This window comes from Equus quagga, chromosome 17, assembly GCF_021613505.1.
Source record: "Equus quagga isolate Etosha38 chromosome 17, UCLA_HA_Equagga_1.0, whole genome shotgun sequence".
NCBI lineage: Eukaryota > Metazoa > Chordata > Mammalia > Perissodactyla > Equidae > Equus > Equus quagga.
The window spans coordinates 51,242,190-51,269,024 of NC_060283.1; the positions used below are offsets into that span (position 1 = coordinate 51,242,190).

General features: G+C 43.4%; 1 protein-coding gene across 1 annotated transcript in view; it reads right to left on the minus strand.

The window, feature by feature from the left end:
- The window catches only part of ARPC2 (actin related protein 2/3 complex subunit 2), a 30,792-nt gene that overhangs the window by 2,368 nt on the left and 1,589 nt on the right, over window positions 1–26,835 (minus strand). Inside the window, exons 3-10 of the mRNA XM_046643683.1 lie at window positions 20,125–20,159; window positions 18,442–18,554; window positions 14,095–14,140; window positions 9,322–9,508; window positions 8,583–8,676; window positions 2,560–2,686; window positions 937–1,037; window positions 521–621 (exon numbers count right to left, since the gene is read on the minus strand). Of these exons, the coding sequence (XP_046499639.1) occupies window positions 521–621; window positions 937–1,037; window positions 2,560–2,686; window positions 8,583–8,676; window positions 9,322–9,508; window positions 14,095–14,140; window positions 18,442–18,554; window positions 20,125–20,159 (804 nt within the window). The remainder of the gene's footprint in view (window positions 1–520; window positions 622–936; window positions 1,038–2,559; window positions 2,687–8,582; window positions 8,677–9,321; window positions 9,509–14,094; window positions 14,141–18,441; window positions 18,555–20,124; window positions 20,160–26,835) is intronic.

Below are 26,835 nucleotides of genomic sequence, written 5' to 3' on the forward strand. Positions count from 1 at the left end.
CCACCAGAGGGGAGCCCAGAGCTGGCACCCTGCATGAAGACCTAACTCCCGAGGCTCCTCCCATGCCGGCCCTCCCTCGAAGCACCCCAGTGAGGCCGGAGAGCTCTGCTCCTCATTTCCATACCGACGGGGACCACTTCCTCTCCATGCAAAATTCCTGCTGACAGGCGCACCAGAGAAAGAATTTATGGGTGGTTCTAGGCCCATTTATGCAACTAAATGTCCTCAGGCAAATTACTCCATGGAATTCTTGAGAAGGACAAGACTGACCTCTCAACTTAGGCCCAAAGAGACCACAGTTTATCTTGGCAAAAAGGTCCCTCTGCCTTCTTCCTAGCTGCCATTCTGCTCGCTCACAAAGATGTGGAAACAAGGGGACCCAGCCCGGCCCCTCGGCAGTGTGACCTCTTCCTCCATCTTTACTCTGTCAGGTACTGCAGCCCAGCCCGCACCTGGCCCTCCTCCTTGCTGAGCTCAGGGTATGAAGGGACCCCGCCCCCCGGCCCCCCGCCCCACTCACGTGATTGTTCTCATTTCTTTCTTTTCCGCATCTGGGCGTGCACGGTTCAGCACCTTGAGGAAGTCGGAGGTTTTTGCCCGCATCCGGGTGTGAATATAGGCCTGAGGGAAAACACAGTGGGGCTGAAGTGGAGTCGGGATCAGAAAGACAGCTTTGCCTTCGTCAGGAGAGGTTATTAGGACGGAACACATGCCCTGGGAAAGCGGGAGGACAAGCCCTTCCGGAAACATATTCGTCTCCTCGCTGAGGGAGAGAGTGGGGAGACATGACAAAAGGCCATGATTTCTCGAAGCTTCTAGAACCACCTACTTAGAGTTCATAGCAGCAGCCTGGACTACAGGAACAACTTTTTACGTTACCAGCGCTAGTGGCGAGAACGAGCCGGAGCACACGGCTGGGGATGCTGGGCCCCTCACCTTAGAGCACTTGATGTGGTAGTGCAGGTAGTCCCGAAACGTGTGGATCAGGTTGATGGTGTTGTCTCGAGCGCTGGCGTTGGTGTGGCGAGGGAACAGCACTGTGGGTGGGGACACAGCCGAGGCGTCAGGGTGTAACACCACTGCCAGAGGGCAGGAAGTCAACCCCACTCTCTCCCTGCTTAAGTACAATCCACTTGTTTCATTCTGCCCAGGCTTTGTCAGGGTTTTCTCCTCGAGAAGAGGCAAGAATAGACACCATGACCACAGCAGGTGCCAGTGAGAGCAAATGAGGGACCTCAAGAACGACGGAGGAGAGCGTGGTGGGAACCGTTCTGAAATCTATTCCATGTTAACCACACACCTCCCAGCCCCTGCCTGCAGTCAGCACTCTCTCTGGGAGGAGACACTCAGCCACCTGGGTGGACCTTGGAGAGAACGCTTCACCTTAAGCAATCGGGATTAGGATACAAAGCCTGTCTGCCCTGGTCCTTGGACTGAAGAGGAGCCATCCTTCAGAGAGACGAGACTCCAGAGAGGCCCCGCAGTCTAGGGTAGACACCAAGCACCAGGGCGTAAGGCCTACAGCTTCGTGACGAGGACAGGCAGGAGGAGCTGCCCAGCCAGGGCGGCGGAGACAGCCCTCGCGAGCCCTGGAGACTGTGCGCCATGCAGCCTGTACCCTTGGGCAGGCCTGCACCCCTCCTTGGCTTCCGGAATCCCCTCTCCCTTCTGCACCTACTCTACCCAGCACTCTGACTGCCAGCTAAATGCTCTGAGTACGAAGTTTTGCTGAAATCAAAAGGAATGCTTCCTAAGAAAGGGTGGGAGCCCTGTGTCAATGTGCCCTGAAGAGAAATGAGCACCAGGCCAGGAGACCACTACACTGCACAGAATCTAAGAGGCTACTGACTATAAGTTTACCATTAGTTTATGCACCGTAAAGAGAGAAATGCTGCCAATTAAACTGTGACATGCCATGAATTGTAAGCTGCATCCCAACCGAAAGATAATAATGTGAAAAAAAAGGTGCAGCTTAAACTTCATGAAATATGGTAAATCAAGTCGCTCATCACCAATATAACAGGTACATCTTAACACTGAGGTGAATCAAACAGAACCTCACAAAAGGAGACATTTCAGTGAAATCAGGTGCCCTGTGTGAATGAGCTGTTATTTCCAACTGTCAGCTCGATAATGAGCCAGCTCACTAGGCTGAAGTAACCGTGAGGCAGGCAGACTGGAACTTCTTCAGTGGAAAAGTGGAATAAGTGAATCACGGCTGGAGCCTGGGCTTAATAAGCAGAAAACCAAGAAATGCCAAAGGACAGAGCATCTCCACCCAGCTGCTTAGCGACCCTACGTGCTCCCAACCCTCACCACTGGGCGTCTGAGGCTACCCTTTCTTCAGTAGGATTAAGAAAAACGGGAAATGATTACTGTACAAAAATAGCACACGACCTGTAATTAGAGTCCCGTGACACCCCTCCTACAGTCACGGCAATGGCAGTAAAAACAACTTAGCATGCCTGCTTTTGCCCCCCTTACCATATGAACAAAGGTCCTTCCAGACTCGCAATCTGCAATATGAACGCGTGAACGTGGCAGCCCTGCCCCGCTTACCGAAGGTAATATAGCCGATGTTGTCACCCACGGCAGCGTCGGTGTCCTTCAGCTCCAGAGGAGGTTCCCTGTGGCTAAAGAGGACCTGTGGGGCTGTGTGGCTGGCTCTGCGTCCTTCTTTGAACTCCTGCCAGGATGAAGCAACAAACAACCAGAAGAGAATCTGGTGTAAGATGAATAGCAACTTTTGCTATGGGGTTTGCCCTGTGGGGTACGACCTTTGTAGCCCGGGGACCAGCAGATGTCTAAAAATAAACTGCACCTAACAGGAAACATTACAAGTGCTGGCTGCTATTGACACACTTCAGATTCAAAAAGGAGCTACGACAACGCACTTGACAAGTCTGAGCTTCAAAATGCGATGTCAAGCACTGTCACTCCCCTTCCCTCTCTCTTGTTCTGGAACAGCACAGGGGTAAAATGACACCCGAGACTAAACACACAACCAACTGCAGAGCACTGGGAGAGCCACATTACATTTAGGATAAGGACTATTGCTTATTAGTTCCTTTTGATTTAATGTGAAAAGAAGTTATATTTTTCAGGAAATCTTTAAAATTTCGAGGTAAGTGGAATCCAAGCTTTAGTTTGGTTATGACTTTCAGATGAAGTCTCTTTTTTTTTTTTTTAAGATTTTATTTTCCCTTTTTCTCCCCAAAGTCCCTGGTACACAGTTGTGTATTTTTAGTTGTGGAATGTGGGACGCCACCTCAGCGTGGCTTGATGAGTGGTGACCATGTCTGCGCCCAGGATCCGAACCAGTGAAGCCCTGGCCGCCGAGGCAGAGTGCGCGAACTTAACCACTCAGCTACGGGGCCGGCCTCTCAGATGAAGTCTTAACTCCTGTCTTTAGATATAAAGCCCCTTACAAGATGACCCATTTTTCATCACTCCCCTCATTCCACCTCCACCTTGTCCAGTTTCACGAATACCACACTTTCTCTGGGCTCCGGGCCTTTGCATGAGTCTTCCTTCACTGAAATGTCTTAGATCCTGTTGATACTTAGAATTCATCAATCAGAACTTTAGACCAAATTTAAGCCTTTCTTGGTGGCAGAGGACAACGGAGCTAAAGAAGCTGAGCTGCGTTAGTGTTCATTAAAAAAAGGGGACCATGTAACATGAGAAATGACAGTCTAGTTTTTAATTCTGGCTCTTGAATGGCTCTGAAATAAATAACCACTACTCTGCATAAGAGCTCATCGCCCTTAACAAAATGTATCCATCCTCATCAAACTACAGAAAAACGACGGAGGATTAAAAACCAGGCCATTCCTTCCATGTTCTACTCTCTAAACCTCAAACTTTTCCAATCCATACATTCCTGTGTAAAGAGACATGTGATAGAAGGCATCCCCATCTCAACCCAGATCTACAAAAACAGAACGAGATTTGCCAGTAAAGCCAGATGATTCAAAGTCACTGAGTGATGGCAGAAGAAACCAAGGGCTTTCCAAGGCCTCTGAGTTCTACAAGGCCTAAGACCCGTCTACACAGCCATTCAGCCTGCAATGTTCTGCGGCTGCTGTTCAAATACGACCCCTTCTGTAATGCCATCTCCACAGGCCGGGGCAGCGGGCTGCTCTCTTGTTGGAGTGCTCTCTTGTTGGAATTGCCATGGCTTTTCTACAAACTTCTACTGTGACACTTTACTATTCATTAACGCATCTGCCTTCCCTACCAGGCTGTGAGCTCCTTGAGCCAAAGATCCTGCTTTATCCGTCTCTGTATCTATTCCTCTGTCCTTCAAAGAGGTGTCCAGGGGCCAGCCCGGTGGCACAGTGGTTAAGTGCACACGTTCCACTTCGGCAGCCCGGGGTTTGCTAGTTCGGATCCCAGGTGCGGACAGGGCACCGCTTGGCAAGCCATGCTGTGGCAGGCGTCCTACATATAAAGTGGAGGAAGATGGGCACGGACGTTAGCTCAGGGCCAGGTTTCCTCAGCAAAAAGAGGAGGATTGGCAGCAGTTACTGCAGGGCTAATCTTCCTCAAAAAAACCAAAACAACAAAAAAACCCCAAAGAGGTGTCCAGCACAAGGCTTGCGGAATGAAAGAAAGCACTTCTACCCAAGCTGACTCAGCGCCATCTCACTGGGAAGGACGGAGTAGGACTACGCTTCCATTTGCAGATAAGAGAGTACACACTGATGAGCAAGCCCTAAGGAAAGAAGCAGCAAGGAAAGGCAACACTGCCCGGTTTGACCTCCCTGCCTCCCCACCCTGCCTCCCAGCCAGCACGGCTTGGCTTCTAAAGGTCAGGGGACACAAAATGAACACTGCTGGGTTAGGTTAGCGCCCTTTCAAACACATCTTATTCCCCATAGGAAAACTATCTGGGGAGGTAGGGAAGAAGTCTAGGTCATTCAAAATGGAAATTCCTAAAGCCAAGCTTCTGAGATTGCCCTCTCTAGCAAACACCATTCATCCTGAATAGGGTGCGAAGTTTTCTAACTTCTATTGGTTTTAAGTCTGTAGCCCCAGGGGAGAAAAGAGAACAGATAATAACTGTCTGCTGGCGTTTTCTTGTGTTAAGCATCTCGAAGGCTCCAATTCACTGGTACATGTGTGTTCACAACCAGATGGGGTATTTGCAAACCTGTGGGGATTTATTAGTTTCAGCAATTCTGTACGTGGAAAATAACCAAATTTCAGACTTGGTTAATAACATACCTCTGGTTTGGGACCATCCTTTAGCCCTTTATCCGTTGTTTCTCTCTCTTAAATAACACTTAAAAACCAACCAACCAACCAACCCAAATGGCTTTCCGTTTTCTTCCATGTCTTTGTTACATACGTCTCAACAATCCTGCATCACAATGCTACTTCTCTCTTCCTTCAAAGTACAATATATCATAGGAAGTTCAAAATAAATCCAAACAGATAGAGAAATTTAGTGTATGATAAAGGTAGCACCTTAAATGAGCGGTATGAACAGGGATTTTTAAATAACTGCTACTGGGACAAGTGGGTAGCCATTTAGGAAAAAAAAGGATACATCTTTTATACCTTAACCAGGAGAAACTCCGAATAGAGAAAAAGATTTATGTGTAAAATACGAAACTGTAAAAACACCATAAAAATAATACAGGGAAAGTTCTTCATAACCTTGGAGTAGGGAATGAGTTTTAAACTGACTCAAAATTTAGAAGCCATAAAAGAGAAGACTGATCAATTTAACTACATGAAAATAAACTTCTGCATGGGAAAACACTCAAAGCCACAAAGTCTAGTGACAAAGTAGAAAAAATATTTGCAACTCTTTTAACAAAGGGCTTAGCTCCCTAGTATATAAAGAAATCGAGAAGATCAATAACCCAATAGAAACGGGTAAAAGACAGAAAGAGACAGCCCACAGGAAAACAAAAACAAATAGCCTTCAACACAAGAAAAGATGTTTTGACCTTGCTCATAAGAAAACGCAGATACCATTTTAACCTATCAGATTGGCGGAAATCCAAAAGCCCGACAACACACTCTGGGGAAATGAGCATTCCCACGCACCACACGTGGGAGGGCAAATGGTACACCCTTTGTGGAGGAGAGTTTGGCAGTACCTACCAAAATTACTGAACAGGACTCAGTGTTCCCACTGGCTTCTAATGGTTGGTGGAAAAATAATTAATATATTAAAAAATCAATATCCTAGGGGCCGGCCCGGTGGCGCAGCAGTTAAGTTTGCACGTTCTGCTTTGGCAGCCTGGGGTTCACCAGTTCAGACCCCAGGTGTGGACCTACGTACTGCTCATCAAGCCATGCTGTGGTAGGTGTCCCACATATAAAGTAGAGGAAGATGGGCACGGATGTTAGCTGAGGGCTAATCTCCCTCAAAAAAAAAAAAAATCCTATAGATATAACCACATATGTATATAGGTAGAAAGGGTCTTCAAAATAACACCTTCACAATTGCCTAAGAGGCAGATTGTGTGTGTCATGTCCCTGAACATAAAGAAACCTGTGGTTCCCACTTAACGTTTCTTAGGTCCTGGGCGTAACTTGTCTTAACGTTTCTTAGGTCCTGGGCGTAACTTGTCCCTGCTGCTTTTCACAGAACGAGCGATGAAATGATGATGTCTACCAGACTTTAGTGCTAAGCTTGCATGCCTACAAAGATAACGCACCAAAGCCGAGCACTAGGCCATCCACGTGAGCGGGGAATGGAACTCCCATCTGCTTCCTAGAGGCAGTAAGCACCCCTCGGCGTCTGCCTGCCAAATGACAAAAGCAGGAATCGTGTTCTGACCACGCTGGAGGTGCATGCTGGCATGGCAAAACCCACAGAGGCCCACAGCAAGCAGATTAGTGGTCATGAGGAACTTCAATCAGGGTCCCTGGGTCACAACGTTGTGTGCTAGACATCCACTGCTCTCCTTTCTCCTAGCAATTTACCTAGGCCGAGGAAAATGTTCTGATGATTTATTTGGGGGAGAAAACCCAGCAAACTATGTCCAGGTTTCTATGGTCATTTCAAATAAATTACCCTCGCCTTGGAATTTGGAGAGGAGGCAGGGCAGATGGCTTCCTGAGCACAGCCTTCTCACATTCCTAGACAACAGCTGGGCCTGCGTGGTGTCAGGCCAGTCACTCACTGGAGATACTGTCAGTGTAAAAATGCAGAGACTCTGTCCACCCTTTTAGACAAGCGCCCTACCACACGGACTGTGAGGGAGGAGTTTAATTTCACAGGCGAAAAGGAATACGCAAAATTCTCCTGAGGAGCAAATCTCCAGTAAATTCTCCAAGATAAGATCTGTTTAAAGTATAAAAATAAGTTAAGATGTCGCTTAGAATAAAATGGAACAAGACTGGTAACAAACCAGCCAAATCTAAATATATACTTTAATGCTTTTAAAATTAGTCCGTCAGTCTGGATTTAGCCCAATTTCTGAGCTACTGAATTTAATTCCCTTGTCAATTCTCTATAAAAACACATGAAATGCCTGTCTAGAGGCTTACATTTAGGACCCACTATCTCTCTCTCTCTCTATATATCTATGTATTCACACACACACTTTAGAGAGTATAAAGTTTAGTACTTTCAAACGCTGGAAGTGTCAATATTCCAATTTTTCTGCATACGGACTCTAAAATTAGAGTTTCTGATTAATGAGCCTAAACACAAAAAGCCACTAGAAATAGATCAAATTGGGGATACTGTTTCTGAAGATTTCCCTAGCCACTTGGAAAGGCTACACACAAAGTATCCTCATTATATTAAGCACAACTATGTTTCAATTCTACTTGGCAAAAAAGATTGTCCCAGAATTTTTAAATCTCATTACCCTGCCAAGGAACAGAATGAACGTACAAAAGTTTTTTGAAAATTTAAGGACTATACTAGATTTCGAATGCTGAGCCATCTCAGAAGAAACCAGCCTGGATTCCACCTCACCGACGAGCTCTCATGTCCTAGAGACAGCAACTAGTTAGCAGACAGCATGACAAAGCCACAATGGGTGTGCTGTATCAGCCCTGAGTCCAGCTGCCCCAGAATTCCAATCACAAACTGTCCTGCTGCCCCCCACTGCTCTCCCTGGCAGAGGAGCCGCTTCTGAGGTGACCGCGGTCAAGCACAGGCTGAAGCTCTTCACTGCCAGTTAAACAACTCCGCCCTGTGAGTGCATTATCTACTACTTAAGAAGTTCCTGTAGACTCTATTCTGAAAAGACTTTAGGACTAAACCAAGGCAAGAACAGACCGTGCTGGAAACCTGAGCAAACACAAGAGGGCAGGAACCGTGACCAAGCTTTAAATAGAGACCGCATGGCAGGCAGGATGCTTCAGATTCAGTCACGTTGTTAGTGTGTTTAACACTCAGGTCACCCTCTAGTCCAGTCCTGCAAAAGGCTGAAACCACCACCACCAACGAACACATTCAGTGGGTCCGAGGAGGCTGTTTAATTAAGTCTCTGACAAGCTCCAGCACCAACACAGCTGCCAATCTCTTTTCTCTGCTTATGGCGTGTTTTGGTCCCAAAGTATAAATCATCACACCATGCTTCCCCCTCAAGATGTCCACTCCATACCTGCATGAAGACCTTTCCAATGACCACATCGTCGTCATCCTTAAACACCGTGCTGAAGACTACTGTGACTCTGTCCTTTTTAGACTCAACATACCTGAGGGGAACAAAACCCATGACAGTAAGTACAGAATCAGAACGGGGTTTTATTAAGAATTTGATCTGCAAGTGAAACAGGAGGGTAAAGTCATAAACGTCCTAATTCATAAAACAAGGCATGTCAAGTGAGATTAAGTGTTTATGGCCAACAAAGTCTAACAAATGCACGCCCTAAGAGAGGCAGGAGATGAAGATCACTCACAGCAGATGTTATCAATTGTCTATACAGTATGACACGGAACCCAGAGTTAGTGATTCTCAGAACTCCACTTTTAAAAATTTCTTTCTTTATATGAGATTTACAGTATGCAGATGATCTAAGACTTGCAATAACACAGAACCTGTGGTCACCGTCTGCCTTATTATTATCAAGGCTATATTACAGAAGGGGATTCAGAATAGTGATGCCTTAAAGGAAAGCACTGGATTCTCTTTTCATCTTTCACCAACTTTCAATATCTGGAGACTAGAAGTGACCCTTCACACCTACCCCAAATCATCTACATCCTGGCTTAAAGAATTTTATGAGAGAGACATGTCAGGGAGAGTCACATAAAAGAGTTTAAGGATTGACTTAGCTGTGTGTCTTTCAGTAAGCGTGTGACAGCCCCACCCAGACTTCAGGACCAAATTCTATACTCACATGGTCTCATCATCTCTATAATGGATAACTGCCCTGTTCTCTCCTTCCTTGCCCTCTTCTTGGAATTGGAAGTACTTCTCGAAGACAGAGGCAAAACAGTTTCGTTTCAACATGCCAGCCTGATGCACAATGGAATCCTTGGAGGCAGGCAGATTTTCAAGGTCGTATAGCAAAGAGACATTGTATCCTGGAGGGGAAAAAAACACCCAGGAGTTACATTAAAAACAACTTTTCAGGTCCTAATGACATTTTACTTTGTCTGTGTTCGTGCTTTTAACCCAGGGAGAATGTCGTCCACTCCCATCCACCTCTAGGGCAAATGAGGTGAAATAAAATCTTAATTCTTGTAAAAATCACTGCAAATATATATAGCTAACTAACAAATGCTATGCAAAATTTTGAATTAATATCAAAGATGATTGATTACAAATAAGGAATGGGAGGCAGTCACATATAATCCGAGAACTTTGATTAGAAATTTAGTGTTCCACCAACAGAAAAAGAACTCAAGAATACAATACCATTCACAATCGCAACAAAAAGAATAAAATACCTTGGGGTAAATTTAACTAAGGAAGTGAAGGACCCATATAATGAAAATTACAAGGCCTTTCTGAGAGAACTGGATGACGACATAAGGAGATGGAAAGACATTCCACGTACATGGATTGGAAGAATAAACATAGTTAAAATGTCCGTTCTACCTAAAGCAATCTACAGATCAACTCCATCCCAATCAGAATCCCAATGACATTCTTTACAGAATTAGAACAAAGAATCCTAAAATTCGTATGGGGCAACAAAAGACCCCGAATTTCTAAAGCAATCCTGAGAAAAAAGAACAAAACGGGAGGCATCACAATCCCTGACTTCAAAACATACTACAAAGCTACAGTAATCAAAACAGCATGGTACTGGTACAAAAACAGGCGCACAGATCAATGGAACAGAATTGAAAGCCCAGAAATAAAACCACACATCTATGGACAGCTTATCTTTGACAAAGGAGCTGAGGGCATACAATGGAGAAAAGAAAGTCTTTTCAACAAATGGTGCTGGGAAAACTGGAAAGCCACATGTAGAAGAATGAAAATTGACCATTCTTTTTCACCATTCACTAAAATAAACTCAAAATGGATTTAAGACCTAAAGGTGAGACCTGAAACCATAAGGCTCCTGGACGAAAACGCAGGCAGTACACTCTTTGACATCAGTATTAAAAGGATCTTTTCGGACACCATGCCTTCTCAGAGAAGGGAAACACAATAGAAAGAATAAACAAATGGGACTTCATCAGATTAAAGAGCTTCTTCAAGGCAAATGAAAACAGGATTGAAACAAAAAAACAACCCACTAACTGGGAAAAAATATTTGCAAGTCATATAGCTGACAAAGGCTTAATATCCATAATATATAAAGAACTCTCGCAACTCAACAACAAAACAGCAAACAACCCAATCAAAAAATGGGCTGGAGACATGAACAGACATTTCTCCAAAGAAGATATACTGATGGCCAATAGGCACATGAAAAGATGCTCATCATTGCTGATCATCAGGGAAATGCAAATCAAAACTACACTAAGATATCACCTTACATCCGTTAGAATGACAAAAATATCTAAAACTAATAGTAACAAATGTTGGAGAGGTTGCGGAGAAAAAGGAACCCTCATACACTGCTGGTGGGAATGCAAACTGGTGCAGCCACTATGGAAAACAGTATGGAGATTCCTCAAAAAATTAAAAATAGAACTACCATACGATCCAGCCATCCCACTACTGGGTATTTATCCAAAGAGCTTGAAGTCAGCAATCCCAAAAGTCCTATGCACCCCAATGTTTATTGCAGCACTGTTTACAATAGCCAAGACGTGGAAGCAACCTAAGTGTCCAGCAACAGACGAATGGATAAAGAAGATGTGGTACATATATACAATGGAATACTACTCAGCTGCAAAACAGAACAAAATCATTCCATTTGCAATAACATGGATGGACCTTGAGAGAATTATGTTAAGTGAAATAAGCCAGGGAGAGAAAGATAATCTGTGTATGACTCCACTCATATGAGGAATTTAAAATTATGGACTAAGAACAGTTTAGTGGATACCAGCGGAAAGGTGGGGTGGGGGGTGGGCCCAAAGGGTGAAGTGGTGCACTTACAACATGACTGACAAACATTAATGTACAAGTGAAATTTCACAAGATTGTAACCTATCAATAACTCAATAAAAAAAAACAAAACGAAATTTAGTGTTCCAGACACAGTTGTGATGCAGGGTTGTATATGCTATCAAGCTATAATCTGAGTTATAGATTTTGCTCTGACAGTTTAACCTGCCAAGTGCTGGCGTGGTCAGCAGCTGGACAGCTTTTTGATAATAAAATAACCCCCCCCCCCCTTACATGCCATCACAAACCCTTTGTGGAAAGAGGCAGAGTATGGACAACCTAAAAACATATACACATATATATTTTATTTATATACATAGATTTATGTAATATATATATGAAAGTGAATTATATGTTAAATATATGTATATATATCTCCCCAGTAGCTTTTACTTGTCTATGCTGTAAAATTTTCAGTGTTTTAAAATATCTTCCTTTATTTGATCTCCACAAGAGTTCTTTGAAGCAGGGAGGCCAGATACGGTTATTTTCACTTTAGAGGAGAAAAGAAGTTCAAAGCAGCAAGGAGCCATGGCAATGCAGCATGATAGAGAGGTATAGGCAATTCAATTTAGAGTTGAACAGAACTGGGGCCAAATCCTAGCCTAACCTCTACAATTCCTCCAGCTATAAAAAAGGGGTGCTGGGACGGGGAGACTCTTGGGAGAATTAAAAGGATGTACAGTATTTAAAGTGCCTGAAGCACAGCGGGTCATCAACAAATGGGGCAGAACAGGGACTGAAATCCAAGTCTGCTGACCACTACACTATTCTGCCTCATTACAGCACACTAAGTGCAAATTCCAGCAAAAAAGGCTGGGACACTTGATTATACAACCAAACAATTAACATGTGCCAAAAAGCCTATGGATGATTTTGCAAGAATATCTGTATATCACTAAGGATCATTTCCTATTCTAGGCAACCAATGGGAATAATTTTACCAGAACTGTATGGATTTCATGTTTCCAACTATCTTAAACATTTATGCTTTGTTACTATTTAATTTTTTCCCACGAGCATTTGTGAGGTCTGTGTTTTTCGTCAGAGCTATCCTCATCGAGAGCACGGGCTATCTAAATCTCTGTTCTAGATAGTGCTTAGCACATTTTTGGCACTCCACTATGAAATACTATCAATCATCATTCCCTTTTGGGTACCTGAAAATCAGATAAGCAAACAGACTACAAGATTAGATTAAAAAAAAGAAAAAAAAAAAAAGTCGGGGTTTGCTAGTTTTAAGAAGCCAAATAAAACAAACTAAATAAAACTACAGCTGAAGCCAGACTTTAAGGAAGGCTTCTGATATGATGAAGAGAACATAGTAAGGATGAAAAACAGTCAAAATCTAGTATGGGTTGCTGCTGAGTTTCCAAACGCGCCCAGACAAACCCACAGAAAACAAGGAAGAGACACTACCTTCACACATTTTTACACTTTGCACTTGCATGAACACCAGGTCTGCAACCTGGCACTGTCTGTGCTTTAGCAGGAAGTGTAAGAGAAGGCCCAGGGACAGAAACATAAGCTCTCCGTGCTATACTCTGCTGTTCTGATTTTAGGATCCAAGCTGTGACAAGCATGCCCACGAGGTCCTACATGAGTTTTCTCTTCTAGTTCTGTTTTTCTCTCTTTCTGAAATTCCCTGATTCGCCCTAAAGCCTACAGGGTTATTTATCTTTTGGCTTTTACTTCTGCAATATATTTATACCATTAATTTGGGGACCAACTCATTTCAGTATTCTTCATGGACTGCAAAGGTCCCATCCACAAACACTCCTAGTGACAAGTTACATTCCAAAAGCACCTTTCTGTATTTGATATTTTGTTTCCAGAGAAGCATACAGAAGGTATGGGAAGGTGTTCTAATGGGAGTGGTGAGGTGGTATCATGTGGTAAAAATGTGAAAAAGAAAAGGCTGGGGGAGGAAACAAGCTAGCAAAAAATAACTGCTATTTAAAGAGACAGACACAGCTTCCTTCTTAGAACCATTTGCTAATCAAGGTACCATAGTAACAGTATTTGAGTTACAAATATGTTCAAATGGTTTTACTACTTGGTTCTCACTATGGGGCCCAGCTAAATGCCTCAGAGTTTGAGATTCCCACTTAATCACGGGGATGAAGATATTGTTAGAAGAATGGATTAAAGAGGCTGAAACTTTCCTTACTCGAAAATGTGAGAATAGTTGTGAATTTCCTTTTCCCTTTCCAAATGTGCCGTGTACAGACAAAGGCGTTACAAGGGGCTGGGGGTGGGAATCAATGTTTGCTTATTCTCCTCAGAAGGAATTTTAATCACCATGAGCAAACAAAGGTGATCCTCTGGCTCAAAGATTAAGAGTCACTTGGCCCTATCAAGTAAATGTTAAAAATGATATGCATCAATTCTGTATGCCACACTGTGTACCATTGCCGGACAACGCACAGCTCCCTTAAAAGGTATTTTTATGGAGAGAACTGACGTGGGAACTGAGCTCATGCAGAAATATTTGTAAAATGAATAATATTTAAACAAAATCCTTTGGCTAAAAAGAGCACAGTACAAACAGGAAGGTCTCTGTCCATGTCATTCCACAGTCGCTCACATTACCACATACCTGATTCTGGATTTACCAAGAAACTCCCGTACACCCTCTTTAATAACTAGAAAATACAAAAACAAATATGTTAATTCAGAGGCCAGGATAATTTCGTTTTTTTTAAAGCACTGTATTTGCCAAGCTTTTCTTAAGTCAGCGTTCTTCCTAACTTTCATTTGGTTGATGGCAAACTGGGTATAGCCGGGGAAGCAGATTTACCTGAGTTATAAGCAAGTCGTTCACAGAACAGAAACTAAATCCAAAAGGTTAGTATCTAAGATCTGTTTTTCAATCAAGGCTCATCATTTACTCTAGGATTCAGTCACACCCTGTATCTGTTCTCTGTTCTCCAGATCATATGCTGCACATAATCGTCTCTGTTTTCAAGAGCAGAAGAATGCCAAACTCAAGCGAGAGCAGATTGTTAGTTATCAACTAAGTATAGGACAAACCACCAACCCAGGTGACTGGAGAGATAAAACCAGACTTGTTCGGAACTGATTCCAGTTAGCCTGCTTATCTTATACACTTTCAAATTATTTAGCTCATCACCAGCTTTTTCTTTCTTTCTTTTTTTTTTAGGACGATTAGCCCTGAGCTAAGATCTGTGCCCATCTTCCGCCATTTTATATGTGGGACACCTGCCACAGCATGGCTTGACAAGCGCTGCTTAGGCCTACACCCAGGATCCGAACCGGCGAATCCCGGGCCACCGAAGTGGAATGTGTGAACTTGACCACTGCGCCACGGGGCCAGCACCCCCCCAACCAGCGTTTTTAAGGCAAAAGACAATGGCTAACTGAATCTTAGCCAGTTGTTTATACCAACAGGTTCCAGAAGATTGTACTCTCTAAATATCTTTTTCCAAAAACCAATACTTGTGCTGGCTACTTTCCAGCGTTTTAGAGTAAATGATAAAACAAGAGCCTCTTTACACTTTCCTGTTTCTTCTTTGCCAGTGTGACTGCTTCACCTGGTGGGAACTGCTCCCAGGCTGACATGGTTTAAGAAACAATCTTTTTATTTTGGAAGAAACAGTTCTGACTTAAATGTTATATGGGACACACTGAGAAGTAGAAAGGTGGTTATTTGGAGACAGAACAAGGTAAATATTAAAGCCATTAGAACTTAATAATCTTTTCTGTATTTGCTAGTCTTTATATGTTCAAGAGGAAAAACACACACATGGCTTACTACTAACTCTCACTAAAGACTTCTACTTGGGGAGGGGAGGTGTCACCACTATTCCACAAGAAGGTAAAACTGAGGCCAATACTCAACCCCAGTACTTTAACAGGTTTTGTCTCTAGACAGCCAGTAAACTTCTAACGCTATCTCACCACAAACACACTAATGATCCTCTTTGTATTTTCCGGGATGCCAAAAAAAAAAAAAGGGTACTTAATCTACGACAAGTTACCAAAGTAAAAGTGAACAAAAGGACAAGCTTTCATCTTAATCCTAAGAGTTATACATGCATTTTTTAAAGAATTCCATTAACCAGAGAAAGGCTCTGGAGCACAGGCAGCAGAGTGGAGCTCCACGTGGGCAGGCAGGCGGGGTCACTGCTGTGGTCTCAGCGCCCATACACCTGCAGACTGCAATAAAGGGATCTGAGTGGATATCAATGCTTTCCTTCTAATCTTACTTTCAATGTACTCCTTAGGTATTAGAAAAAAAATCAGGAGCAAACCATATATTTTGTGTCCCATTTCAAAAAACTATCACACAGTTAGGCTCTCTCCCTATTCTTAAATATTCTTTAATATTCTACATATTTAACCATTTTCCTAGAGCTGGAAGAAATTTTCTTTTTAATTTAAAGATTGGCACCTGAGCTAACAACTGTTGCCAGTCTTCTTCCCCCCGCCCCGGCTTTTTCTCCCCCAATCCCTCCAGTACATAGTTGCATATTTTTTTAGTTGTGGGTCTCTCTAGTAGTGGCATGTGGGATGCCGCCTCAGCGTGGCCTGACGAGTGGTACCATGTCTGTGCCCAGGATCCGAACCGGCGAAACCTTGGGCCACCAAAGCAGAGGGCACGAACTTAAACACTTGGCCATGGGGCCGGCCCCTGAAAGAAATTCTTAATTTGCAAACTGTGGATAATATAGTGGACCTCTAAGCATGAACCAGTGATCACAGTTGCTTGTATAAATGCCAAGAAAGACAAGTAATGCCACATGTAGTTCCTATTTGGTAACCGTACAGCCACTGTGAGGTATCTTTCACAGAAGAGGAACTCAAGAGAGAAGTTCAAGGTCACAGAGTTTGTTGGTGGCACAGAGAGATCTGACCTTCTGGTGTCCCATATAACACTTCTCCTAAAGAGTGGGGGGCGGGGGGTGGGGGGAAGGTGACATGCACATCCCATTAGAATTTTAACTAGCATGCTACCTCTGAACTCCAATTCTGTACTGTGTGCACTGTTGGTACCAGGAAGAAGGGGAAATCAGATGTGGAAGAAACCACAGCCCCTTAGGTATTAAAAAAAAACGTTTAATTCGGAGCTTATTAAGTTAATATTCTGAGATCTAAGAGGTTCTAGAGACAAATTTATACCATGTTCAACTCCTCTGCTCCCTCCCAGCACAAGCAGCCAACGCTTCCCTGTTTACTTCACTTGCACTTATAACCATGATTCACTTGTCAATCTGCGCCCCCTCTTCCAACGTAACACCAGGAGATGGGGGGAGGCAACCTGTCACTCATCACCATCAGACCCTTCCACTTAAGCAGCAGAGCCTTTCTGCCTTGAAAGGGAACTGTGACAAAGTAACAAGCTTCCTGTGGTTATCACAGGCTGGTCACTGTTTAACCAACCCAGGGAGCCATTTACTGTGCACTCTGCTCCAGAACTATGAATGTTACTTACTCCACCCACTTGAGTGGGTGGGGTTGGTTCTTTGACCCTGGCGGTAGCTACAAGAATAGCAAAATGTTCTGGAGTTCCACGGAAGGAAAGCACAGACTGGAGAGGAGATTTAAGAAATTTAGCTTAACACTTTCTCTCTTCCAGGGATTAGTGTTATTATTGCACCTGGATCTTTAAAGAGAGAAGACTGCCTAGGAGAAAGATCACACAATTTTTCAGTTGTCTGTCCAAATGTTTAACAAGTCTTTTCAGGTAGTTATCTTAGGTTAGTCCACCTGAACACTCACCTGTTTCCTCTTGCTCCTCCTCTGGCAAAGAGAAGAGTGAGCCACTGTCTTTTCTATAATAATCCTTCATGTGCTTTATATGACTAGGTCTACCTCCTGAAGCTTTTCTTTTTCAGATAAAATAACCCTGAATAGAAATTTTCTACACGGTTCTTCCTCCGTTGAACTTATGAGGCAAATCAGAGGAGGTTTTGGCTCTTCCCTTGAACTTCTGGGGCAGATCAATGGCACCAGAGTAACTAAGGGAAGTGACTGCCTATGGCTCTTGGTATTGTTTGGTTAACACCAATTTCAGTTTTTATACCAAAAAATCATTGCAATTTGGATCATATTCTTTTGCAGAAAGGCTTTCCATTATATAAATTTTAAACTCAAAAGTTACCACTCTTAATCAAAAGCAAATAGAAATGGCTGTGTCTCCATTCACCAGATTAAGGAGAACCTATTTGTTAAAACTAAAAGACATTTGAAAACTGATTCAGGAACTGAGTCATACTTCCTGCTTTGAGACCAACCACAACGTGCACACACTGGTGTAACAGCATTTTCTTTCTTCCATAAATGGCTCTCTCCACAGCAAAGATAGTTCAACAGGAACCAAACCTGCCACTTTAGCTACTGAAAGAAGCCAGCAAATAAGGCATGGCCATCAAGTTTCATAACGTATAGGCATCCTTTCTTATTTCCCCTAAGGTAGTCATAAGGAAGCAGAGACACTTGAAGGGGCCAGCTCTAAAGAACACTAAATTAAAAAATTTAAAGGGCAGATTGGTGTCTACATTTCCAGAATGAGAAATTAAGATTATAAACTTTAAACAGGCCAGAAGTTATACACCTGCTTCACAATATTATAAAAACAGAACAGAATCCATCTCAGTCTTGCAATAGCTATTTCTGTATCAGTCAAGGAAAAGTATTCCTTATTGCAGTTTTTGAGAACTAAAGCTGTTTTTGTTTTCAGTGGTTAGGGAACATCTCTATTTCTCTAGAGTAAAAAGCAAAGAGCCAAAACACCTGGGAAGCATCCTTCTTTACAGCATTATGGGAAATGGAAGCAAGAACCCCTGGTTAGGGGAACAAGCTGGTCCGAGTGGCCTGGCACCAACGGGGTTGACCTAGTGCCACGGATCTTCTATGAGTGGCAAGCTGCCAATAAAAGGTGAAGAGGAAACAAGAGTCCTAAGGAAAATGATGTGGAACTTACCTCATCAGCACCATGTGCCTGAAGTTCCTTGTAGAATTTCAAAGAAATACTGACCATCACTTTGGTTTTGTCTCCATTAGGATTTGAAATATGATAGAGGACTCCATCGAAATCTGTGAGGAAAGCAAGGAAGACTGCTTAACTTGGGGAATAATACCTCAAAGCGCCTGCCTACCTTGTTCAAGGCTGCAAGGAAGCCCCACTTACAAGCAGCCAGATAAATAAGATGGCATTTAGTTTAAATTCCTGTGCAAAGTCAGCAGAAACACTGGGATAGAACCGTCGAGTACTTATCTCTTTGTTCTTTTCTAAAATTACAAAGCTATTCTTAGTCACTGCTTGGTGCTGAAAGAATTGTATCTCTAGAAGATAAAGACTGTTTTTTTAAAAAAAACATAACCATAATAATCATTGTCATGCCTAAAATTTTTAGAAACAATTTCTTTTTTTTTTTAAAGATTTTATTTTTTCCTTTTTCTCCCCAAAGCCCCCCAGTACATAGTTGTATATTCTTCGTTGTGGATCCTTCTAGTTGTGGCATGTGGGACGCTGCCTCAGCGTGGTCTGATGAGCAGTGCCATGTCCGCGCCCAGGATTCGAACTAACGAAACACTGGGCCGCCTGCAGCAGAGCGTGCGAACTTAACCACTCGGCCACGGGGCCAGCCCCTAGAAACAATTTCTTAATAACAAATATCCAGTCAAGCATTCAAATATTCTCTGTTTCAAAACAATTTTTTAATACTGTTATCTTATTTGAATTAAGATTCAAACAAGGCCCACACCGGCTCCGGGGCCAAGTGGTTAAGTTCACGCGCTCTGCTGAGGCGGCCCAGGGGTTCGGATCCTGGGCGCGGACATGGCACTGCTCGTCAGGCCACGTTGAGGTGGCGTCCCATGAGCCACAACTAGGAGGACCTGCAACTAAGATATAGAACTATGTACGGGTGGTGGGGGGGTGGGGAGTTGGGGAGATAAAGCAGAAAAAAACAAAAAAACAAGGCCCACACACTGCATTTGGTTTTCCCTTAGGTTTCCTCTACTGTATAGGCCTCTCATCTCTTTGGCTTCCATCTCCCTGCAGTACAGAGGACTCACCATGTGTAGTTCCTGAAACTAGGTGCTGAGTGCCAGCGCTTTAGGGAGATCTGGCATTGCTAGTTAGGAGGGGACAGGGCTGGGGCTGGGCCTCCCGGTCACAGCACTTCAGAGCTGCAAAAAGTCTTCCAAGGTCATCTAGTCAAGCACCCTCCTTTTACAGAGGGCGACTGTATAACTCTTCAAAGTTCACATAGCAAGTGAGTGGTACCAACACCTAATTCTTTACTGGGAAAAGAAGGCAGTGACATCTCTGACTTGTTGAACAGTCTCTAGCATTTTCATGTTTCCCCACTACTCCAGTGCTAGGCAAACTAAGACGATGGCTAAAGATAATAACATAATATTTCCAAATTAAAAAACCTTTAGTTTGTACCACAAAATTAAACCCAAACTTCTAAGATACCAGCAGATAACTTTACATAGTTCACTAAATCCATGGAATCATCATCTAAAATAAAGACCTCAAAAAGACATGACAATCAAGGGATAGTATCCCAAATTTCAAAGTTTATTTTTGGAATAATTTTGTTTTCTATTTTTTATGTTGTGCCTTCTCTTAATAGAGTGAGATAAAGATACTTACCTGCAAATGTTACTTCTACTGCTTCTGGTTTGTTTCTGTAAAACAAAATAAAAGTCCCTTAGTTAAGATACCTGTACTGCTGCTTGCCTTTAAGGGGACTTGCAAAGGCTCCTGAGCTTTCCTCAAGCTCAGACCATTGTATAGAAATCTGAGGGTTACTGCCGATCTGAGTGCACAGTTTGTTTTCTCATGCGCCTGACCCTTTGGACTTACTTAAGGTGGAGATAAAAAAGGAAGCAGGGCACATAGAGCTTTTGTTTTCTAGCTCGAATCTCTGCTCTGGTGGGTGCTCACCTTCAGTTCTCTGAATTCCTTAACACCATGATATACACGTTTGTATATGTGAACGACAATGCCATCTTTTGGTCAATGTGTCCCCTTGAGGAAAGCAGTGATGGACGAAGTACAGTCAGCAGGAAAACCGCTGAACAGAATACAGAATGGTTGTAACTTACTTCAAGTGAAAAGATGATTTCAGGCCATAAAACAAAACAGAAAGCTCTCGTCCATTTCAAAGACAACCCGTAAGTCTTCCTACACATCCTTCCTCACCCTTTACAGCACGGAAGTACTCAAGGCCCTCCTTCATGGAGCCTCTTTGACTGGTTCTACTCTAGTTCTGTTGTTTTGTTTTTAGATTCCAGTATTGTACTTCCACAGAAAGTGTAGCACAAAATAACACTGTCAAATCACTGACAACAGTCAAGACACCTGTTTTCCAATTGTAGCTCTTTCATCAGGACCATGTTTGCAGACAAATTAACACCCGCACCCCCTTACTTTTCTCAGCTACTCATCTATAAAACGGGAGACCACAAGCGATCCTACACACCTCGTAGAACTGCTAAAAGAAACCTGACAGCAGACACGAAAGAACTTATCCTGGAGGCAATGAGAGCCCAACACTTTCTGTAGGAGTCCCAGCTTAGCCTGGTGCAGGGGCTTCAACTGAGGCATGCTGCTGAGTTGTCACCTGGAAAGCACAACACCCCCCCCCCAGCTATAACCACTAGTGGTCAGTTAACCCCCAGTGAGGAGCTACTTTACATGCTTCCCCTACTTCTCAAAGCCCAATGGCAGGAAACAAATGAAGACGAGACTGTTTTATCAGCTCGCTACTTATAACTCAAATGAGCTCACTCTGTTTCATGGGCCAGCAGACAAGACAGACCACATTTGCACCTTCATTCTTGTCTACCTTGCTCAAGTCCTCAGAATCAAGCACATATCTTTTATACTCTCTCTGCTCCCTCACCTGTAAAAGGAAGCAAGACTGAGCTGCCCTCCAGGGTTGCTGGGAAAATGGAGTATACACCACGGTTTATGACTGTCAAAAGCTGCTGCAGAGGCTAAACAGCACCTTTCAAGGAAACTGGCTTCTATTAAGCATATGGCAGCCCGGCCGAGAAATCAACCCATATAAATCACACACACAGTTCCAGCCTGCTTCTTCAAAGCCATCCATATGTGACTTAGGAAGAGCACTCTGGGGGTCCTAAGAATGAAAGCATCAAGTGGGTTTATGGAAAAGCAGTGAGTTCAGAATAGGATCTAGTACAGATAAAAATTTAAACTGCTTCTGATTTTTCATTTGAAACTGCAGCCAGGAGACCAAGTCAATAAGTGGTCAACCACCATTCCTCGCCTCTAAAAAACGAGAGCAGCAAAGGAAGAAGTACAAACATTCATCTGCGGCCCATTTGAACGCAGTCTGAAGAGGCTGCACAACGGCAGGAAGCACTGAAGCCTATTTTCTTGGGCAAGGCTGGCTGTGCCCAAGAGCCAGGGTGGAGCCTTATAACAGCCCACACTGCATCACTTAGCAGGTAGCTGGTTTTGTTTTAACCTTTAGTCCTTAACTCAGCCAACAAAAGACTGAGTTCCTCACTCTCCCACTTCATCAACACTGAGAAAAATCAACTATAAACAACCAACCTTAGGGTTCCAAACTGTAAACATTTTGACTCTGAAAATTTGAATTTCTCTAGGTGGTACACTTCCCTGAGCACAGATCCCCACTGAGACAAGTCACTAAGATCTATCCTAAGTGGTTCGCTGCCTGACTTGGGAATATTTGTTAAATCACTGCCATTAATATTTTAGTTTACTATTTATGGCTGCACAAAAGGTTGTAAAGGAGAGAGACAGCCTGCTGATGAGAGCATTAGGCCAAATGAGTCTTCTCGAAAAGTCATCTGGCAGCTAGAGGTCCAAGAACTCTATGTCCCAACAAGGAGACTGTACCAAGTGTGAAATATACCGTAATAGGATCGTGTCTCAATTCCAAGGCCAGGTGTTTGTTATTTACTTTTGTGGTTTAAAATCATGGACCGAGAGGGGAGTAAGACAGGTCTGGGAGAAAGTGTGCCACTTACCAGGCCAAAAAGATCAATGGTTAAGTTATTCTTTATTCTACCACTTGCTAAAGTTTCAGATGCTGGGGGCGAGTTTGGTCACAGAAAAATTAAGTCCCTCAGAGAAGACTGTTCAACTCAAGTTCTGTCACTCACTGGCTATGTAACCATAGGCAATGCTACTCAAATGGTGCTGAGTCTCAGGTTCCCTTTCTAGAAAATCAAGATTAAAAACACCTACCTCGCAAGGTTGTTGTGAAGACTAGTTGAAATATGTGCACGGCAAAGTCCCCCCCCCCAATGTCTCGTGACTAAGTTACAGATATGCTGAGATAATGATCCCCCAGCCCTAGGGCAGCCCAGGGGCAGGATCTCTGACTAGACCATTACCCAACTGTGCCAAGCAAATATGCTCATGCTGTGTGTGTGACTATTACAAACAAGGCCAGTAATCAGCAGCGAAGGTGCCTGCACAATGCTTCACACACGTCTACACCCTCTGCAAACTCCCAAGAGCCCTTGTTTTCTCAGCTGTGAATGGGAACTGCTCTCTGTCACACAGGCCAATTCTGAAACTGAACGAAACCATGTTAAAGCTTATAGCAGAGAGCCTGGTTCATAGAACGTAAGGTGATCAATGAGTTAATTTTTCTTCGAGGTGGAGTCAGAGGAGACCGGACTTTGAAGCTATGGTTGGGAGGTTTTGGGATTGTGGTAACTCCCAGAATCAAGAATTGGTCAGCAGTACAAGGAGAAACAGAACCCTATTAGTGTCAGACTGTTGTAATGTCTGGAATCCTAGAACAAGCCAGCTGGATGAGTCCTCAGGGTTACTGACTAAACAGCTCAAGACATTAAAACACATTCAATTCATTCAGATGGGTTTCAAGAGCTATCCTTAAAATCCTTTGCAAAAAATTTTGGTCTCTCCTTTTCCTAAGGAAGCTTCTAGAATGTCAGTCAGTAAAGAACTACTGGCAAGGTATTATCCAATACTCTCTTCTCACTAAGGATTTCGGAGTTTTTACTCCTGAAACCATCCAATTCTATCCGGGCATTTACGTTCCTCTTCTAGTTAATCCCTTCCATGAGCTGAATTAGAGGAACTATTGAATTCTGCTCACTATTTCACTATTAAACGGTTTTGATCGATCTCCCTCAAGTCCTCTAAAAGGCTCCCATCATCCTTTTTGAGCAAAACCTACAAAAATGGACCATATTAGATAAGAGGTGGTCCTACTCTCTGCTAAGCCATATCTCAAAACATGGAAAACAAACGGGATCTAAAAGCTGATTCAGGGGCTGGCCTGGTGGCGTAATGGTTAAGTTCAGGTGCTCTGCTTCAGTGGCCGTGGGTTCGCATCCCAGGCACAGACCTACACACCACTCATCAAGCCATGCTGTGGCAGTGTCCCACATACAAAAATAGAGGAAGACTGGCACAGATGTTAGCTCAGTGACAATCTTCCTCAAGCAAAAAGAGGAAGATTGGCAACAGATGTTACTTAGCGCAAGGCCAATTTCCCTCACTAAAAAAACCCAAAAACCAAAAAACAGAAGCTGATTCACATAATGTTAGAAAAGTGATAAACTCCTAAAGAAACTAAGTCATTCTATCTGGCTTCATCCATTCCTTCAAGAAAACATTTATTGAGCTAACTATGTAGACAGCGAGGATGCAGAGAAACAAAGATCACTAAAACGATAGGCCCTGTCCCTAAGGAGTCCCCAGTTTGGTGGAGTGTGGCTCTGGGGCTCCATGCCCAAAGTGGTCCCAAGGAGGCCAGAGGACAGGCAGCAGTAACCATAATGACCTGTAAAAAGACCAACCAGATCATCTTCACAAGCCAGCCACTATATTCCATTTCTTCTAAATGCTTAAACGATGTCCTGATTCCAAATCACTTCAAACCAGTCTCTCTCTCTGAGGACATATGCAGCATATTCAGGACTGAGAACAAGGTATCAGCAAGATTTAATTTATTCCTTTCTCAAATTTCTCCTCCCACAGCCCTCGCCCACCCCAACTGGCACTGCCTGCTTACTGAGCCTCACTCCCCCTCAGAACCACAGTGCCCCACAATATGCACAGCTGTGGCAAGGAGCCAGCATGCACTTAAAATCAACAGCAATTTGCATCTGACAGCATTTCCTCAATTTTGGACTCCAGACCCTAGTGAAGTCGACGGGCCTAGCTTCTGAGGCTGAAAAGGCTCTTGGTGTGTACACAACAACAAAAGAATTAAATTAATTTGCCAGATTACTTCTGCTTTAATTGAAAGTTTAATTGAAAGTCTGGGTAAGAATTCCTAAATGAAAACTCAATGCTGTTGACAAGACCTGCACGTAAGGTTATTCGCAGTGTTGAATATAGCTTTTTAATCAGTCACATTCCCTTAGTTTGTAGACTGTTGGGAAGACGATTTCCCAATAATTATCATTTTGTGAGGATATAAGAATCGTTCCAATAACCCACTTTCCCAGGAGTGTGGTAGGAAAAAATAAAAAAGCAATTTGTTTCGATTGAATCGTAGGCTTCGTCAGAACTGCCTCCAAATTAAAAGGTTATCATGACCAAATATATTCTTAAACAGTTTAGATGACAGAAGCACTCTACCCAAAGGAAGCCTAGACTTTTAGTAGGATGTCACAGGCAAAAAGATCCAGCAGGATGATCTGAGAGGCATCATTTAAAAAAAGATCAACCTCAAAAGGAAGACTACTGTAACTACATTCTGAAGTATATGCCACGGAACTGTTGTTAAGACTATCTCGTGCTTACGTTTTCAGGAGCTGGAACAGCACTGTCCAAGAGAACTTTCCGCCACAATGGAAATGTCTTCCATCTGCGCTCTCCAGCTACAGCAGCTACCAGCCACATGGGGCAAGTGAGCAGTGGAACGGTGGCTAGAGTGACTGAGGAACTTAATTTCATTTCACTTTAATTAATTCTTATGTAGACTTATCCAGCCACATGCAGCTACTGGCTATCATATTGGACTTTGCAGAGTTGGACAATTCATTCTAGAAAGGGCTGCCCTGAACCATAATCTCCCCAACTGGTCTGCTCTGAGAAGTGTAGAGCTGGGGGAGCTGACCTCTGCCAGCAGGTCCCCACACAGGCAAAGGCTTTCAAATCTCCAGGGTCTCTCCTCCAAGCTACTCCCTTACTTTAATGTCTTTCTCTGATCTCTACCCCAACACATCTCATCCCCTCCCTCCTCTCTAATGCTGCCAATAGGCTCTCTCAGGAAGGCCCTCTTTTTCTGTTCCTGCCCAGTGCTGGGCAGTGGTAGAACCCCATAAACGTTGATGATTATCACACTAGTTAGCCTTTGCTGGAAGTTCTGGCACAGGCATGCGCCTTGATAAATACTTAACTACTTCACTGCTGCCTCAGCTTACTTACTGGGATGCCTGGAAATTCACACTTGGCTTAGAGGCAGGCTTCTGCTGGGTGTTATATCTGCAATCCCAGGAAAGCCCCATCTCCTAGGCCAGCTATCATGGTCTTGTCAAACATTTTCAAAGTGCTTTTCAGCAGACTATGTTTTGAGGCCACTTAGTCACATCTCAAAGGGAAGATGGGCCAGAACAAAAGCCAAAACTTGCTGCCCTGCCCCAAAACCCAACACTGCCACAACATATGTTTTGTAAGAAGTGTCCTACGAGTTCTAATGTATGCCTTCCAGACTTGAGTGCCTACTTTAATTTCTCTGAAACGGTTAGTTACTCTCTAAGGGTAATTTTCTAAAAGGAAAAGAGCTGAAGTTCTAAATAAGGGGCTACACTTTGAAATCACAAGTTCTTAATACACAAATAGATGTGAAAGCACTCCTACAGGATGAGGCATGCTTCTACCTGAAAATGCACAGGCATTTATCTTGTAGATCAGCTTATAACCACTCGGGTCTCATTCTTTGCTAGCCTGGACTTGAGAATGCACTTAAGATCAGCTGTAAAAATGCAGAAGTTAATTTAACTTCCTCCTATGTGCCACACTGCTCAAAAAAGCACCCGGCAATCACCCAAAATAAGACTCTGAGCTGATTCGCTTGAACATTTGAAATGCAAAGGAACTGGTAAGCCAGGCTGAAGAGAGAAGCAAGTTTGCTTAAAATATAAGCAAGGGCAGCCCCTGGCAGGAAACAGTAGCTACTGCTCACTGTATGCGCTGCTTCAAGGAAAGTCCTACTCTGTTTTACAGATACAATCTGTGGCCTTAAAAAAGAGACAGGAGACACAATATACTCAATTTAAGCAGTGGGTTAGAAGTGTTTTTTTTTTTAATGCCTCCAAGCCAGAAGTTCATCATGACCACTTAGAATTTCCCCTCCACCAATCCTCTCCCATTGGT